Below are 13660 nucleotides of genomic sequence, written 5' to 3'. Positions count from 1 at the left end.
TTATCCTGGCTTCGAACCCATTGTTTTACTATCTGACATGTATCACTCAGCTACAAGTAAAACACAGCTTGGCAGACTTTTGTCTTCAGACTGTTCCTGAAGAAATCCTGGAAATATTTCGCTATTCTACATTGTGAATAAAATATATAAATTCTCAAATTTGGGGGTTTTCGCCTATCTGTTCCTTGCAGGGAAATTGTTACTTTCCCGGTTTTATCTCTTTCAAATCATCTTCAATTATCAGTTAAAAAAACATTCATAGTGAGATATACATCATTCTTGCAATGATTTCACACATTTGAATAAACATCTCACTTCTCTGAGCTTCTCCAACATATGCCTTTTTATCGGTTTATTTAGCATCTGTTTATATGCCCCCCAATAAATTTATGTTTAAATCTTCTCTTTGTATACTTTGTCTCCCGTGATGTTACAAATATTATTTCTCTGCAGACTACATTAAATGGTTTTTTTTCTGAAGGGGTATAATTTTACTTTTTAAATTTTTTTAATTTAATTTTTTTATTTTTTATGCAATTTAAAGGTTGCTTTCCATTTACAGTTATTACAAAATGTACGCTATATTCCCCACATTGTACAGTACATCCTTGAGCCCATCCCATGCCCACCCCTCTCCTCCACCCGCCACTGGCAGCCACTAGTCACTAGTTGTTCTCTGTATCTGTGAGTCTGCTGCTTTCTTGTTATATTCACTACTTTGTTATACTTTTTTAGATTCCACATGTAGGTGATGTCATACTGCGTTTGCCCTTCTCTGTCTGACTTATTTCACCTAGCACAATGCCTTCCAAGTCCATCCGTGTGTTCAGTACTATTAAGTGTCGTAATCTGTTTATTGAGCCAGGTCTGAATGGCTGTGGGTGTCAGGAACCTGCATCACGTCCCCTATGGGACTTACTCTAAACTGTGAAGTGGCATCTTGGTTTTGGAAGGGGAGGAGGGATGAGGGTCCCAGGAGAGAAGGCAGTATTGCCAAGGCAAGCTCTTCCTTAAGTTTGATTTTAACAGTTAGTCTTTATTATTTATTATTCAGCAGCCAAATCGGATCAGTATGCCAGCAGGAAAGAAAGGTATTATCAGTGTGCAGGGTGTCAGTTAGCATATATTTTGAAATGTCAGGTTTATTATTGGCCAGTAGTGTCTTCTAAGTGTGATGCTATAGATACATAGTGCCCTTTTTGAATTCAAAAGAATTGCTAATAACTTATGAGTGTAAGATTTTAAGGGCAGCGTTTTCTTAGCATCTCATTCACTAACTAGCACATAGTAAGAGGAAGAGGGCTCAGTAAATATTTGTTGAATGGGTGAATGTTTCCTTTTTCAGTGCATTTTCTCTGCTGTATGGGGGGTGATAGAAGCACTTGGGGGATGCTGAGGGAATCTGTTCAATAGACGCAATTTGTATTTGGAGTTTAGACGTGAACAAGTAGTATCTATGTGTCTGTGATAGGTAAATGTTGTCCATAACCTTCTCGACTCTGCGTTCTCCGAGAGCATACTTTCCTGTTTTCTCCGTAGTGCCTGTGTAGTTACTTGTATAACAATACACTTTGTTCTAAGATGCTCATCTTTTTAACCTTTAAACATCATTTGGGCATACATGAACCTCAAATCTGTTTTCTTATTTAAGCTGTCTCTTGCCACAAAGTTGCACTTTGCTGGCTCACAAATAGTAGAAGACTAATTTGCTCATTGGTGTATAATTTGAAAGTTGTAGCTCATTGGATTCAGTGCTCACCAGGTTAATCTTAACCGCCAAACCCACCTACTTAAGCGTTGAATTTAGTATGATTTAAGGCTCATTGAATGCCCATAAACTTTACAAATTCATTTTGTGATTTTTGGTAAATAGGACAGTATTTAGTCATGGTGAATTTAAAAAATGAAGGACCTTTCCTGGCCTGGAGTAGAGTGTGACACAATTTGTAGATGCCTGCTTGGAGTTCTCGGTTCCAGCTGTAACACAGTTTCTCCTGATCCTTCCCCAGCTTCCTGCAGATTTCACAAAGCTACACCTCACGGACAGTCTCCACCCACAGGTGACTCACGTCTCCTCCAGCCACTCAGGATGTAGCATCACCAGTGATTCTGGAAGCAGCAGTCTTTCTGATATCTACCAGGTAGGAAGGTGTTTTCCTTGTCATTCGCTTCATTTTCATGTATTCTGAGGAGTTCTGTGATTTTTCATGGATAGAATCTTAAAGGTAAATATATGTGTGTGTATTATATGTGCACACATGGACATAAAATGGTAATGTTTATGCTTCACACAGACATGTAGTATGTTGTATGTTTGTTTTAGGAAGTCGAACACAGTCTAAATGCATTTGCCTCTGCTATTACCAGTTACCAGAATTTTAAATGGAGCGGTTACAATGGAAATGTGTCCCTGGACTGTAAATATTTTATTAATTTGACTGTAGGTGTACTAGGTTGATGACCCTTTCTTGAACAAAATTGTAGGGGAAAACTTCAGAACTATGCTTCCATACTAAGTTTTTCTTAATAAAGTCTTGGGTGTGACACAAGGAAGAGATTATTAAGATTCGATCACTGAATTATTTTTCTTGCATTATTTTTATTACCTATAGACTTACATGTTTCAAATAAATTCTTATGATAGTGATGGATAGAAAAACTAGAATTATGGAATTTCAAAAATGTTTTTAAAGCAAAATAATTTTAATTGTTAAGGAATAGTTCATTGGCTTAGAAAATGCCAATTTAGGAAAAGGGACTGAAATATGCAAAAAAAGGTCCTTTTTTTTTGTTACAGCTAATATGGGATTTCAGATGGTTTCAAACAAAAAGAATGTAATACTCACTTTACAAAGTATAATTCTAGGCTCCTTAGGAATAGTGATAGGAGATGGCCGCAATAAAACCTTTCTCTAACAATATTACAGTGTTTCACGATCATTGATATATTCAGGCAGCTCTCAGTTTCTGTTTTTTTAAAAAATTACTAAAAGTATCTAAACAGAATACCATCAGGGCAAAACATGTCTAAGTCCTAAATTTAGTAGATCTTAGAAAGTTAATTTTCTTTTCAGGAGGCATTAGGTACCCACTTTTCTATAATTCAGAGGTGTTGTGGAGAGCTCACTGGCGAATAAGTGATAGCCACAAATGCAATTATTGGCAGATTCTTAGCTGATTAAGAACTTTTTTTTATTATTTTGCAAAAAGAAACATAATGATCTGGCTCTTTAAAGTAACTTTTCAAGTTTCTACTTTGAGGCATTAAAGGTTAGCTTGTAATTAAATCTTTAGGAAGTAGTCCCATTTTCAAATGTTAGAGGAGGAAGAGGTGGTGGATCAGGGTAAAATTATCCCCCCCCCCTTGCATAATGCCTGTTTTTAGAAGTTGATTTTTTGAACATTTATTCAAGAGTATCCCTTATAATACAACAGCGAACAGTAGAAGTAAAAGTTGTGCTTTAGCTTCTGTTAATTGAAACATCATGATAGAGCCTTTGTCTTCTACACTTTGAGATGATCACGTGCTTTAAAGACCTGTAGTAGGAACACAGCTTGAGGTTGTAGCAGTTACCCCTGCTGTTCTTCGGGTGTAATTCCAGGCTGAATGGAGCCTCCTAGAAGGTAAATTTATAATAAGAATGAAGTGAGTCGTTTGTATACGTTACGGAGGCGTATTCTGAGGGAAACTTTAGCTTTATGTGTTATTATTACCTTGTGTAGGTTGGGGAAGGGTGTGATTCTTGATGGTACTTTGGCTGTCCCCAGCCCCCATCAGGGTGTCTGAGGATCCAGACCGCGGTGAGAACTCCACCTAGTTCTATGGGGGTTGGAGTTTGCAGCCTGCAGTCCGGCTTTATCTTGGGGTGTAGTTGGAAAAGAGGACCCCTGCGTATTTTGATTCATTTTAGTTGCGTTTCACAGCTGTCCATTTCAAACTTGATGACAGGCATGTAGCCTGTTAAGTTTGTATCCTTCCTAAGGAAAAATCCATAGATGTAACTAAGGATTTGGTTACTGACTGTAGGACTAACATTGACTAGAGATCCCCTATTGTCTTTAAATCAGAAATTCTAAAGGTGAGAAGAAATCTGCCAGATGCGCCTGGTTTGGCGACCAGTCTTGTGTTTGAATCCTCTGCTCTCTTCCTGTCAGTCAGGTTGATTCTTGAGCGGCTCCAGAGATGGGCAGCTGTCTCCCATGGCGACCCCTTTCTCGTGCATCCAGTTCTGACTTCGAGGAAGCTGTCACGTTGGAGCGAGTATAAATGCTCAGGAGACGGATACAAAGAGGTTGTCAGGGAATGCCATGTGCCGGAGAGAAAAAGTTTGAATAATTTTTCTGAGAGAGTTGGAGGAGAGGAATTCAAGAGCAAGGTGGAATCACTAGCTTATTTAAGAAGAGAAACCTCCTCTCTTTTAACAGGGGCATATAATGATGGATTTGGAGTGGGGAGTTTGGGAGTTGAGCGAGTTTCTGCCTGGTGTCTCTGAGTTCCTTCTTTCAGAGTGAGAGGGTTGGCAGGTGGAGAGTCTCAAGGAGAGACACATTTTGGAATCATAGTTTTGGAGAGAAGGGGAGCAAATTGACCAGAGCATCGGAGGCTCAGCTGGGTAGGTGCCCCCAAATACAGAGTGATTTCCCTCTGCCCTGGTAAGTAGTTTTCTCCACAGTGAGCACAAGGAAAGCAAAGATCGGCTTCCCCCGGGACCGCCTCTTTATTCAAGGAGTGTAGTGGAAAGACAGACGGAGCAGCACAGCACGCCAGGCTCCTCGTAACGCAGGGCTTTCTTTTTGCAGGCCTTCTGTCCAGAATTTCCTCTCCTTTTCGGCCTTCATTGATCCCTTTCGGCCTTCGTTTCCAAGGACCGCTTTCTCAGAGAGTTCTTCCCTTCTTACCCTTTGAAACGCAGGTCCTACATGTTGGTCCCGTCCCTGGCTGGTCTTTTAGACTTTAATTGAAGTGATTGTCACTTTCTCAGTTAGGTCTGTCCCCCAGCATGACTGCTTCAAGAGGCAGGGACTTCTCTGTCTTGTCTTCGTCTTCTCTCTAGAGCCTGGAATAGGGCCAGGAAGTCGTAGGCCTTCAGGAAAGACGCGTGGAAGGAATGGGACTGTGGTGTTAGACTAGGGGGCAGAAGCTGGAGTGTGAGAGCCAGGCACGAAGCTCAGAGAGCCTGGAAGACTGAGGAACACGCTTGTTTTGAAAAAGGGCTGCCTTGGAAGGCGATGAAAGCGAGCTGAAAAGCGGGAGGCTACTGGTGACAGAAAGCAGAGTGCCTAAGCTGGTGACACGAGACAATGCAATTTCCAGTCACGGTAAGGCCCCGGTTAAATGGCGTGATTACCAGAGCAGTGACTTGGGCGGACTGGAAACAACTACGAAAATAGGCAGACTGATGGAACCGAGTTCAAGCAAAACGAAATTCACGTGTAAGCATGCAATATGGAATAGAGGAAACCTCAAATCAATGAAGTGATGGATTATTCAGTAAATGGTCTTTGGGGGAGGGGGGCCCACTTTAATGACCATACTTCGTATCATAATTAAGATTAAATTCCAGATAAAGAGTTAGCAAACTTTTTTTTTCTTTTTTGGAAAGTATTTATTTACTTACTTACTTACTTACTTATTTTACTTTACTTACTTGCGGCTGCTCTGCAGGGCATGTGGGATCTTAGTTCCCCAACCAGGGATCGAACCTGAGCCCACAGCAGTGAAAGTGCCGAATCCTACCCACTGGACCGCCCGGGGATTCCCAGGAGTTAGCAAACTCTTAATGGTGTAATGAATGATCAAAACTTTTAATAATTAAAAGAGCAATTGAGACAAAGATTTAAAGTCAGACTTTTAACTCACTCATGCAAATTATAAGAAAAATACTTCACTCATAGCATAACGATATTCAAAGGACAAGGGTAGGTAATTTGCAGAAGAGAACATGCACGTGTCTATACCTTAAATAAATATATTTAAGACATAAGTAATTGAGTATATGAGGATTTAAATATGAAACTTTTTCCTATCAAATTAGCACAGACTTTCTTACTTATAATATTTATAGATAGACATTCTTACACCTGTTAGGATTGTAGCTTTTGGAAAGAAACCTAACAATTTACATTAAAACTTTTAAAGAATTGTTCTTCTCTTTTAGGTATATCCTATATTGAAATTAAAAAAAAATTCCTAGTGTAAAATTAGGAAGAGCACAAATTATGATACACAAACTGGATTTAATGCAAGCATTATACTTATTTCCAAATATATTTTCATAGTTTATGCATATATATGGCTTTGTCTGCAGTGCCTACTCACTTTGTTGTCTCAGTTAAATTAGCATCAGCGTTAGCCTTCAACATAAGTTTCTAGCCTAAATTTATATCAGGGTCTGACTCAGGTGCTATTTGGGTTACATACGTATGTTTGAAATTCTGCACAAAGTTTGTTTCAAGATTACTTATAAAGCAGCCCTCCTAAACATGGGCATATGTGTGGGTGTGGGATATTTAATAGGCAAAAAGTTTTTTCATAAATGATTTTTAAGTACTTAATGATAAACGTGTAGTAGTTACATTGTTTTTTTTTAAATTAACACTTCACTAGTGCTTTATGGCATTTAATATTTCCTCAGTTTCTTCATTTACTTGATATCCTTAAAAATGCCAAATAAACTGGTTTTAAGAACTGTATTCATAATAACAAACTATATTTAGTCCCTTTTTATTTAAATAAATCATAGAGCTTTCAGCATTGATCTGAGAATATTAATAGTTTTTTTTGAGAATAATACTATTTCGCTGTAATGTGCACCTAAATCTATGTTATGTTATATATGTGGAAGGTAAATTAATTTAGAACAGGAGTTCTTTGCCTAAATGACATTGTTCTATACCTTTTATTTATTTATTTTTACTGAAGTACAGTTAATTTACAATATTGTGTTAGTTTCAAGTGTACAGCAAGGTGATTCAGTTATAGATGTATATTCTTTTTCAGGTTCTTTTCCATTATAGGTTACTTCAAAATACTGAGTATAGTTCCCTGTGCTATATAGTAGGTCCTTGTTATCTATTTTATACATAATAATGTGTGTATGTTAATCCCACATTACCCACATACCTTTTAAATATAAAGTGTGTGCATATCTTTATTGAGAATGAAAGGGTTTAAAGTCTAGCATTATCTCAGTAATATTGTACTTTGGTGGAAGCTAGAAAGTAGCAAGGGTTTTATGTTTATATACAAATGTAAATTTTATGTTTTATGACTTAGCAAAGCAAGACACATTTTATTACTTTATTATATTTTAACTATTTTCTTTATGAAGACAGTCTTTTGGAAAACTGGGTGAAGTATTATAGTGCAAAGTATTTAGTAGTTTGTGTTGGTTGGACCCGATTTTGAGTCCTGGCACAATTACTAGGTTTTGTTTTGTTTTGAACAATTTATTTAGTTTCCCTTCATGTTTTCTCATCTGGAAAATAGTGGTAATAATCCTAATTTGCTGAATTGATATGATGATTATTATGCACTAAAAGCATCAAATGTAGTGCTAGATACACAGTAGTCATTCAATATAGAATCACTGTTTTTATAATTATCGTGTGAGCCATTTAGCCAGAACTTAATGGGTGCAGTTAGCCTGAGGGAAATTTTTACAGTGTGTAAGGGGTTGGGATATTTAACAGAGTGTTGGGGCGGGGGGGTTTTGGCAAATTCTGCCAGTGTAAATTGCGTGCAAGGCTCATTGCTGGGGTAGAGGGGTGCCGGCACAGAGGTGGAAACGTGTCCCCTTGAGGAAGGGACTTTAATGTGGCCTGTAACTGGCTTTCTTTCCCCATATTCGATCCAAGAACAATCCTTTGAATGGTGAAATGTAACTCCAGCTTCCTGGTGACAAAACTGGGTCTACAGAGGATCAGCGACTTTGATAAAGCCTCTTGATGAATGCTAGAGCTGAGATTTGAACCACTAACCTCTGCTTTGTCTGTTCATTCAGCGGATGTAAATCCAGTGCGTCCCAGGTTCCGCGCACTCAGGTTTAGCCCTCTCCCCACCCGCCACAGACCAGTCAGTGCTCACTAAACCTTGGACTCCACTCAGTCTCCAAGGGTCTCATTGTTCACGAAATTAGTAGATTCCCAAAAACTTGTTCATTGAGTTCTATTTAAGATGTATTATTAAAAGGAATTCTGTAGTATTTTAAAATAAAAATGGGTATTTTATTTTATTTTGAATTTTATTTTATTTTTTTAATACGGCAGGTTCTTATTAGTTATCTGTTTTATACATATTCGTGTATATATGTCAATCCCAACCTCCCAGTTCATCCCACCCACCACCACCCCCCTGCTTTCCCCCCTTGGTGTCCATACGTTTGTACTCTACATTTGTGTCTCTAAAACATGGGTATTTATTTTAAATAAAAATAATCTTCTAAGTTACTGGTTTCATAAATGTTATTTTATGAATAGTTTCTTAAGCAATGGAATACACATAACAGGAATAGAAAACAACTAATGATTGTTTACACAGATGGGGTGGTGGGTTCAGTTTTGGAGAGATTAATCCAACTCACATTGGAAAATCTTTTTGTTCTATTTAAGACTTAAATATCATTCATTCAAATGATAGGAATGATTTCTTTGGGATGGTGTAAAATATATCTTTCATCTCTTACCATACGTTAGATGTTTAAAAGTTAAGAAAAACCTTAAGTTATATCGCTATATTACTTAAAAGTGTTTTGTTCTTATTTTTATCTTCAGTAGTGCCTCTTCACTCTAGGCTAATATTAAAGAATGTGGATATAGAGGACTGATTGTATCTTTGAAAATATAAGGTGATGAATAATAATCTTTGATGTTAAGATGAAACTGAGGTGAAAATGTACTCATAGCAACCATTAGCAAATTGTCACATTTGTAGGCGTTAGAAATAAGGTGGTGATAACAATAATATTGGCCTAGTTTCTCTGCTCACAGCCTTGGCATACCGTATCACATCCAGTGCTGTTTCAGTGTCATTGTGGAACCTAGAGACGATTTAAGTTAGAGATATGGGCAGATACACACTGCTGTGTATAAAATAGGTAACAACAAGGTCCTACTGTAGAGCACAGGGAACTATACTCAACATCCTGTAATAAACCATCATGGGAAACAATATGAACAAGAATATGCAGGTATATGTATAACTGAATCACTTTGCTGTCCACCAGAAACTAACACAACATTGTAAATCAACTATACTTCGGTTTTTAAAAAACTCATAAATGAGAGGTGCGCTGCTGACTGTGCCACAATTAATTAACTCTCTGGCCTTGGCTGCAAGGCCATGTTGCTGTCCCACCTGGAGCATCTCTGCTCACCGTGGTCCTACCCAAGCAGCAGTATTCACTAAGGCCACTGCTGAAAGAGCTTTTGTAGAGGTTAGACTTGCCATTTTCACTCATGCTGTCTTCATTAGGTATTCTGTCTTCAACTATTTTCCCCATAGGTTTTTCTTATAATGTGTGATAATTCTTATAACGTACGGTATAATGTACGTTCAGGAAATCGTACGTAAGGAACTGAAATGTGATTAAAATTCTTTTTGTTAAACTTCAGAAAATATTAACACATACTTGTATTGCTTCAAAATGTAGAATTAAATATTCTATGATATAAACCAAGACTTCAGAAAGCTGAAACTTTGTTGATAAGAAAATAATATGGGACTTCCCTGGTGGTCCAGTGGGTAAGGCTCCATGCTCCCAATGCAGGGGGCCCAGGTTCAATCCGTGGTCAGGTAACTAGATCCTGCGTGCGTGCCGCAACTAGGAGTTTGCGTGCCGCACCTAAGAAGTCCACGTGCGGCAGCGAAGATCCCTCATGCCGCCACTAAGACCCAGAGCAGCCAAAACAAACAAATATATGTGTTCCTAAAAAAATTTTTTAAATAATACAATTTATTCTTTAAACATTGATTTAAATTAAATGATAGAAAAAGTATAGATCCTTCTATAAGCTGCACTCATGTGTTAAGTATCTCTTACAAAGAGGCAGATTAGGTTGTAGTTATGACTCTGGAGCTGGAATTCCTGGCTCTGTTCTTGATTCCACAATTACCAGCAACATGATCTTGGAGAAATAGTTTCTTTTTACCTATATGTTTGGAGAATAGTAAAAGTCAGTGACTCACTTCATAGGACTGTTGAAGGGTTAAACAAGTCAGTGCATGTGAAGCACTTAGAGCAGAGTTCCTGGCACGTTGTCAGTATTTGGTGTTGGCTCTCTGTTATTACGTTCAGCGTTTTATATTTTCATCTTTCATTTATTTATTTTAATCTGTATTTGCCTATTCTTCAAAATAAGATGTCTTTATTGTCTTTGAAAATCATGTGGACTGTGAGTTATTTGAAGTTGGTAAACTTTATGTCTTCTACAAAATTAATAGTTTTATAGTAAAGCGTTTCTAAGCGTTTACTATTTTATCTGGAAAACCACGTTTATGATGTTCGAAATGGATATAGTTGATATTTAATTGTACTCATTCTTAGTGTGCTTAAGCAGTTAGTAAATTCTGGGTACATATGTCAAATGAGGCCAATATGATACGTAGTACATGATCGTTGAGATGATCATTACAAAAGCACATAGAGGGCTTTCCTGGTGGCGCAGCGGTTGAGAGTCCGCCTGCCGATGCAGGGGACACGGGTTCGTGCCCCGGTCCGGAAAGATCCCACATGCTGCAGAGCGGCTGGGCCCGTGAGCCATGGCCGCTGAGCCTGCGCGTCCAGAGCCTGTGCTCTGCCACGGGAGAGGCCACAACAGTGAGAGGCCCGCGTACTGAAAAAAAAAAAAAAAAAAAAGTTTAAAAAAAAAAAAAAAAGCATATAGAATAGCCTAGAAAGGATAGCGCATCTATACTTGAGATAGCTCAACAGAAGAGACCGTTTTGAAACTTGTGACTCTTGATTCAGACTAAACATTTGTTTTTAATCACAGAACCATAACAGGCCTTGGAGTCCCTTTCCAGAATTAAAAACAAATTCTAAAAAATTTAAGAGATTGGGTCATTGCATTTATTTAACATTTTTTCAGCACTAGAGAGTCGCTACAGATTTGCAGCTATGAATAAAGACAGTAGCATTCTTAGACTTCCTTCCTTCTCTTCATTCCTGTTATACCTGGTTCCTTCAGACGTTCCTGAGCTAATTTTACGTTTGCCTCATTCTTTCTTGATCTTGATTACTTGACGTTTGGTCTGTGCTGCACTCAGCGGTGTTGAGGAATGGGAAGAAAGACTGTGTCACCTACAGGCATGTAGGGTCTTTCACACCTTTGGTGATGTATAGTTGGAGGGTGGACACTGGGGTCATCAAAGTAATTATTAATGTTTTGTTTGCATAGTTATCAGGTCACCTTTGATTTGGGATTCACTTTTTCACAAAGACTGTCTAATAAGAGAGAAGTGGTTCAGTCTTCTTGGCATTAATAAGTCTACACCTGTTCTTTGGGGGAAGGAATTGTTCAGAATTAATTGTCACCCTTAAGCTCTTAGCTTAAGCCATTCTCTTTGAAAAATGGAGTGAAAACAGATACTGCCTTTTTCTTATTCTACGATGTTTCAAATGCCGTACGACAGGTAATCAGAATTATTGATAGTCATTAATCCTAACTACAAATTCCAGCAGTGATAAAAATCACTCATATTTTGTTGAAGTAATTCTTTTCTGTAGTGCCTAGTGCACGACTGTTTGTTAACATTGAATACGTGTAACTTAGTTATGGAAAGTTAATATGAGAAAAAACAATATTGCGAACTAGACTTGTTTTTATTTCTTTTGGGCACAAAAGATTTCCTTAAGAAAGTTGGTCTGTCTGTCTGTCTATACATCTATCTATTTATTTGGGGTCTGTTTTAAGGCCACAGAAAGTGAGGCTGGTGAGATGGACCTGAGTGGGTTACCGGAGACAGCAGTGGACTCTGAAGATGATGATGACGAAGAGGACATCGAGAGAGCCTCGGACCCTCTGATGAGCAGGGACATCGTGCGAGACTGCCTGGAGAAAGACCCCATCGACAGGACAGACGATGACATCGGTAAGTCTGGGCGAGAAAACGAATCTCATAGCAATTTAAAGAATTCAGAGGTAAGACTGTGTAATACAACGGAGCCCAAGAATAGTAGGCTCTGAAAGGTCATTAATGTATCAGTCAGTGTTCCTTGGCATTTGTTGTTGAAAACATTTTTGAAACAATTAATTTTACTCAGGCCATAGCTTCAGGAGACTACAGCTAATAAAAGTTGCTAATAAAACCCTTCCACACGAGCCGTTCCTTAGCTTACTCTCGGACAAAAAAAATAAATATAGTCTTCCAAACATCATTACTTCTATTAATCGTCTTGCGCGCACTATTTCTAGGAAGCTCGAGTTTTTCTTTGTGTGAACATCAGTCGGGTGGTGGTCGGGAAAACCGTCATGCAAATGACTTTTCTTCTTCTCTGGTTCCGTAGGAAGGTGAGCCTCAGGGGAAGAAGAGAGCAGAATGTCAAGTGAGCCCCGCGTGAACCTGGGGGTTGAGGCTTTAAGTGCGCCCTCAGGTTAAGAGTCGAAGTGGCTTTGTGTCCACTTTTTCCTTCCCCGGGGTCGCCTTTACCCGGCTTTGCCGTCAGAGCAACAGTTGACTGTGCAATGGTGCTGTAGCGTTCATGCCTGCCTGATGGGCCCTGCTCCTTCCTTAGATGCCGGGGGCAGTGAGAGCAGCTTCCTCTGAGAGCATCTCTGCCCCGTAGGTCTGGAATCTGATTGTCTGCTCTTCCACACCGTCGGCTCTTTTTGGGCCAATATGTATTTGAAAGAAATTCAAGGAACTGGGTCTAGTGGGATTAGATATAGGACAGTATGGGCATCATCGTATGTGAGTGGCCGGTTGCTTGTGTTTTAAGGGAGCCAGTATCATGTATGAGGAGGCCCTTGTACCGTTTAAGCACTGCACGTATGCTAGGGAATTAAAGATGGAAAACCAGAACCTTGGATTAGGTATCTAAAATATAACTAAAGCCATTGATAGGAATCGCTAGCTCTTTAGAGATGACTGCTGTGTGGAGTGAGCATTCGGTCATCGGCGGATGTGACTGAGCGCCTTGTGTGGACTGAGGGTTTCCTAGGTCCTGGCAGACCAGTGGGAACAAAACAGGGAGCCCTGGTCCTGCTGGGGTCTGAGGAATAAAGTGGGGGAGATATTTCGGGGAGTGCAGCAAACAGGGGGCTGTTTTAGGAAGGAAGGACTGTCAGCGCCCTTTTAGAAGTTCAGACCCGAAGGAGGTGGTGGGAAGCCAGCCGTGCCTGCACCCCCAGCACAGAAGTGACTCTGCCGTCACCCTTCCGGGGGCATTAACCTCTAGATTTCTGTTGGAGGAAAGGACGTAGCTGCTTCTCACATGCCCATCCCTGTCCCTCCTCAGGTTAGCCCACTCCCTCCTCCACCTGGTCCACTCCCCGGTCCTGACGTGCTCTTAGACACAAGTCTTCTGAGGCTTCCGCAGCATGAAGTGAAGTGGTCCTGTTGCATCCCTGAAGACGTAGGGTTTAGCTTCCTCCAGACTGATACCACACGTTCATCTGATTTCCATTGTCCAAAATTTATTCCACTCCCTTATTCTCTTTG

At 39.4% G+C, this 13660-nt stretch overlaps 1 protein-coding gene across 11 annotated transcripts in view; it reads left to right on the top strand.

The window, feature by feature from the left end:
• The window catches only part of RAPGEF2 (Rap guanine nucleotide exchange factor 2), a 244694-nt gene that overhangs the window by 187573 nt on the left and 43461 nt on the right, over positions 1 to 13660 (top strand). For all 11 annotated transcript variants that reach the window (XM_067737037.1, XM_067737036.1, XM_067737035.1 and 8 more), the window contains 2 exons: positions 2010 to 2141; positions 11914 to 12091. In XM_067737037.1, the coding sequence (XP_067593138.1) occupies positions 2010 to 2141; positions 11914 to 12091 (310 nt within the window). The remainder of the gene's footprint in view (positions 1 to 2009; positions 2142 to 11913; positions 12092 to 13660) is intronic.

This window comes from Pseudorca crassidens, chromosome 4 (genome assembly GCF_039906515.1).
Source record: "Pseudorca crassidens isolate mPseCra1 chromosome 4, mPseCra1.hap1, whole genome shotgun sequence".
NCBI lineage: Eukaryota > Metazoa > Chordata > Mammalia > Artiodactyla > Delphinidae > Pseudorca > Pseudorca crassidens.
Note: the sequence above shows the minus strand (reverse complement) of the source record. Positions and strands in the feature narration are given on the sequence as shown.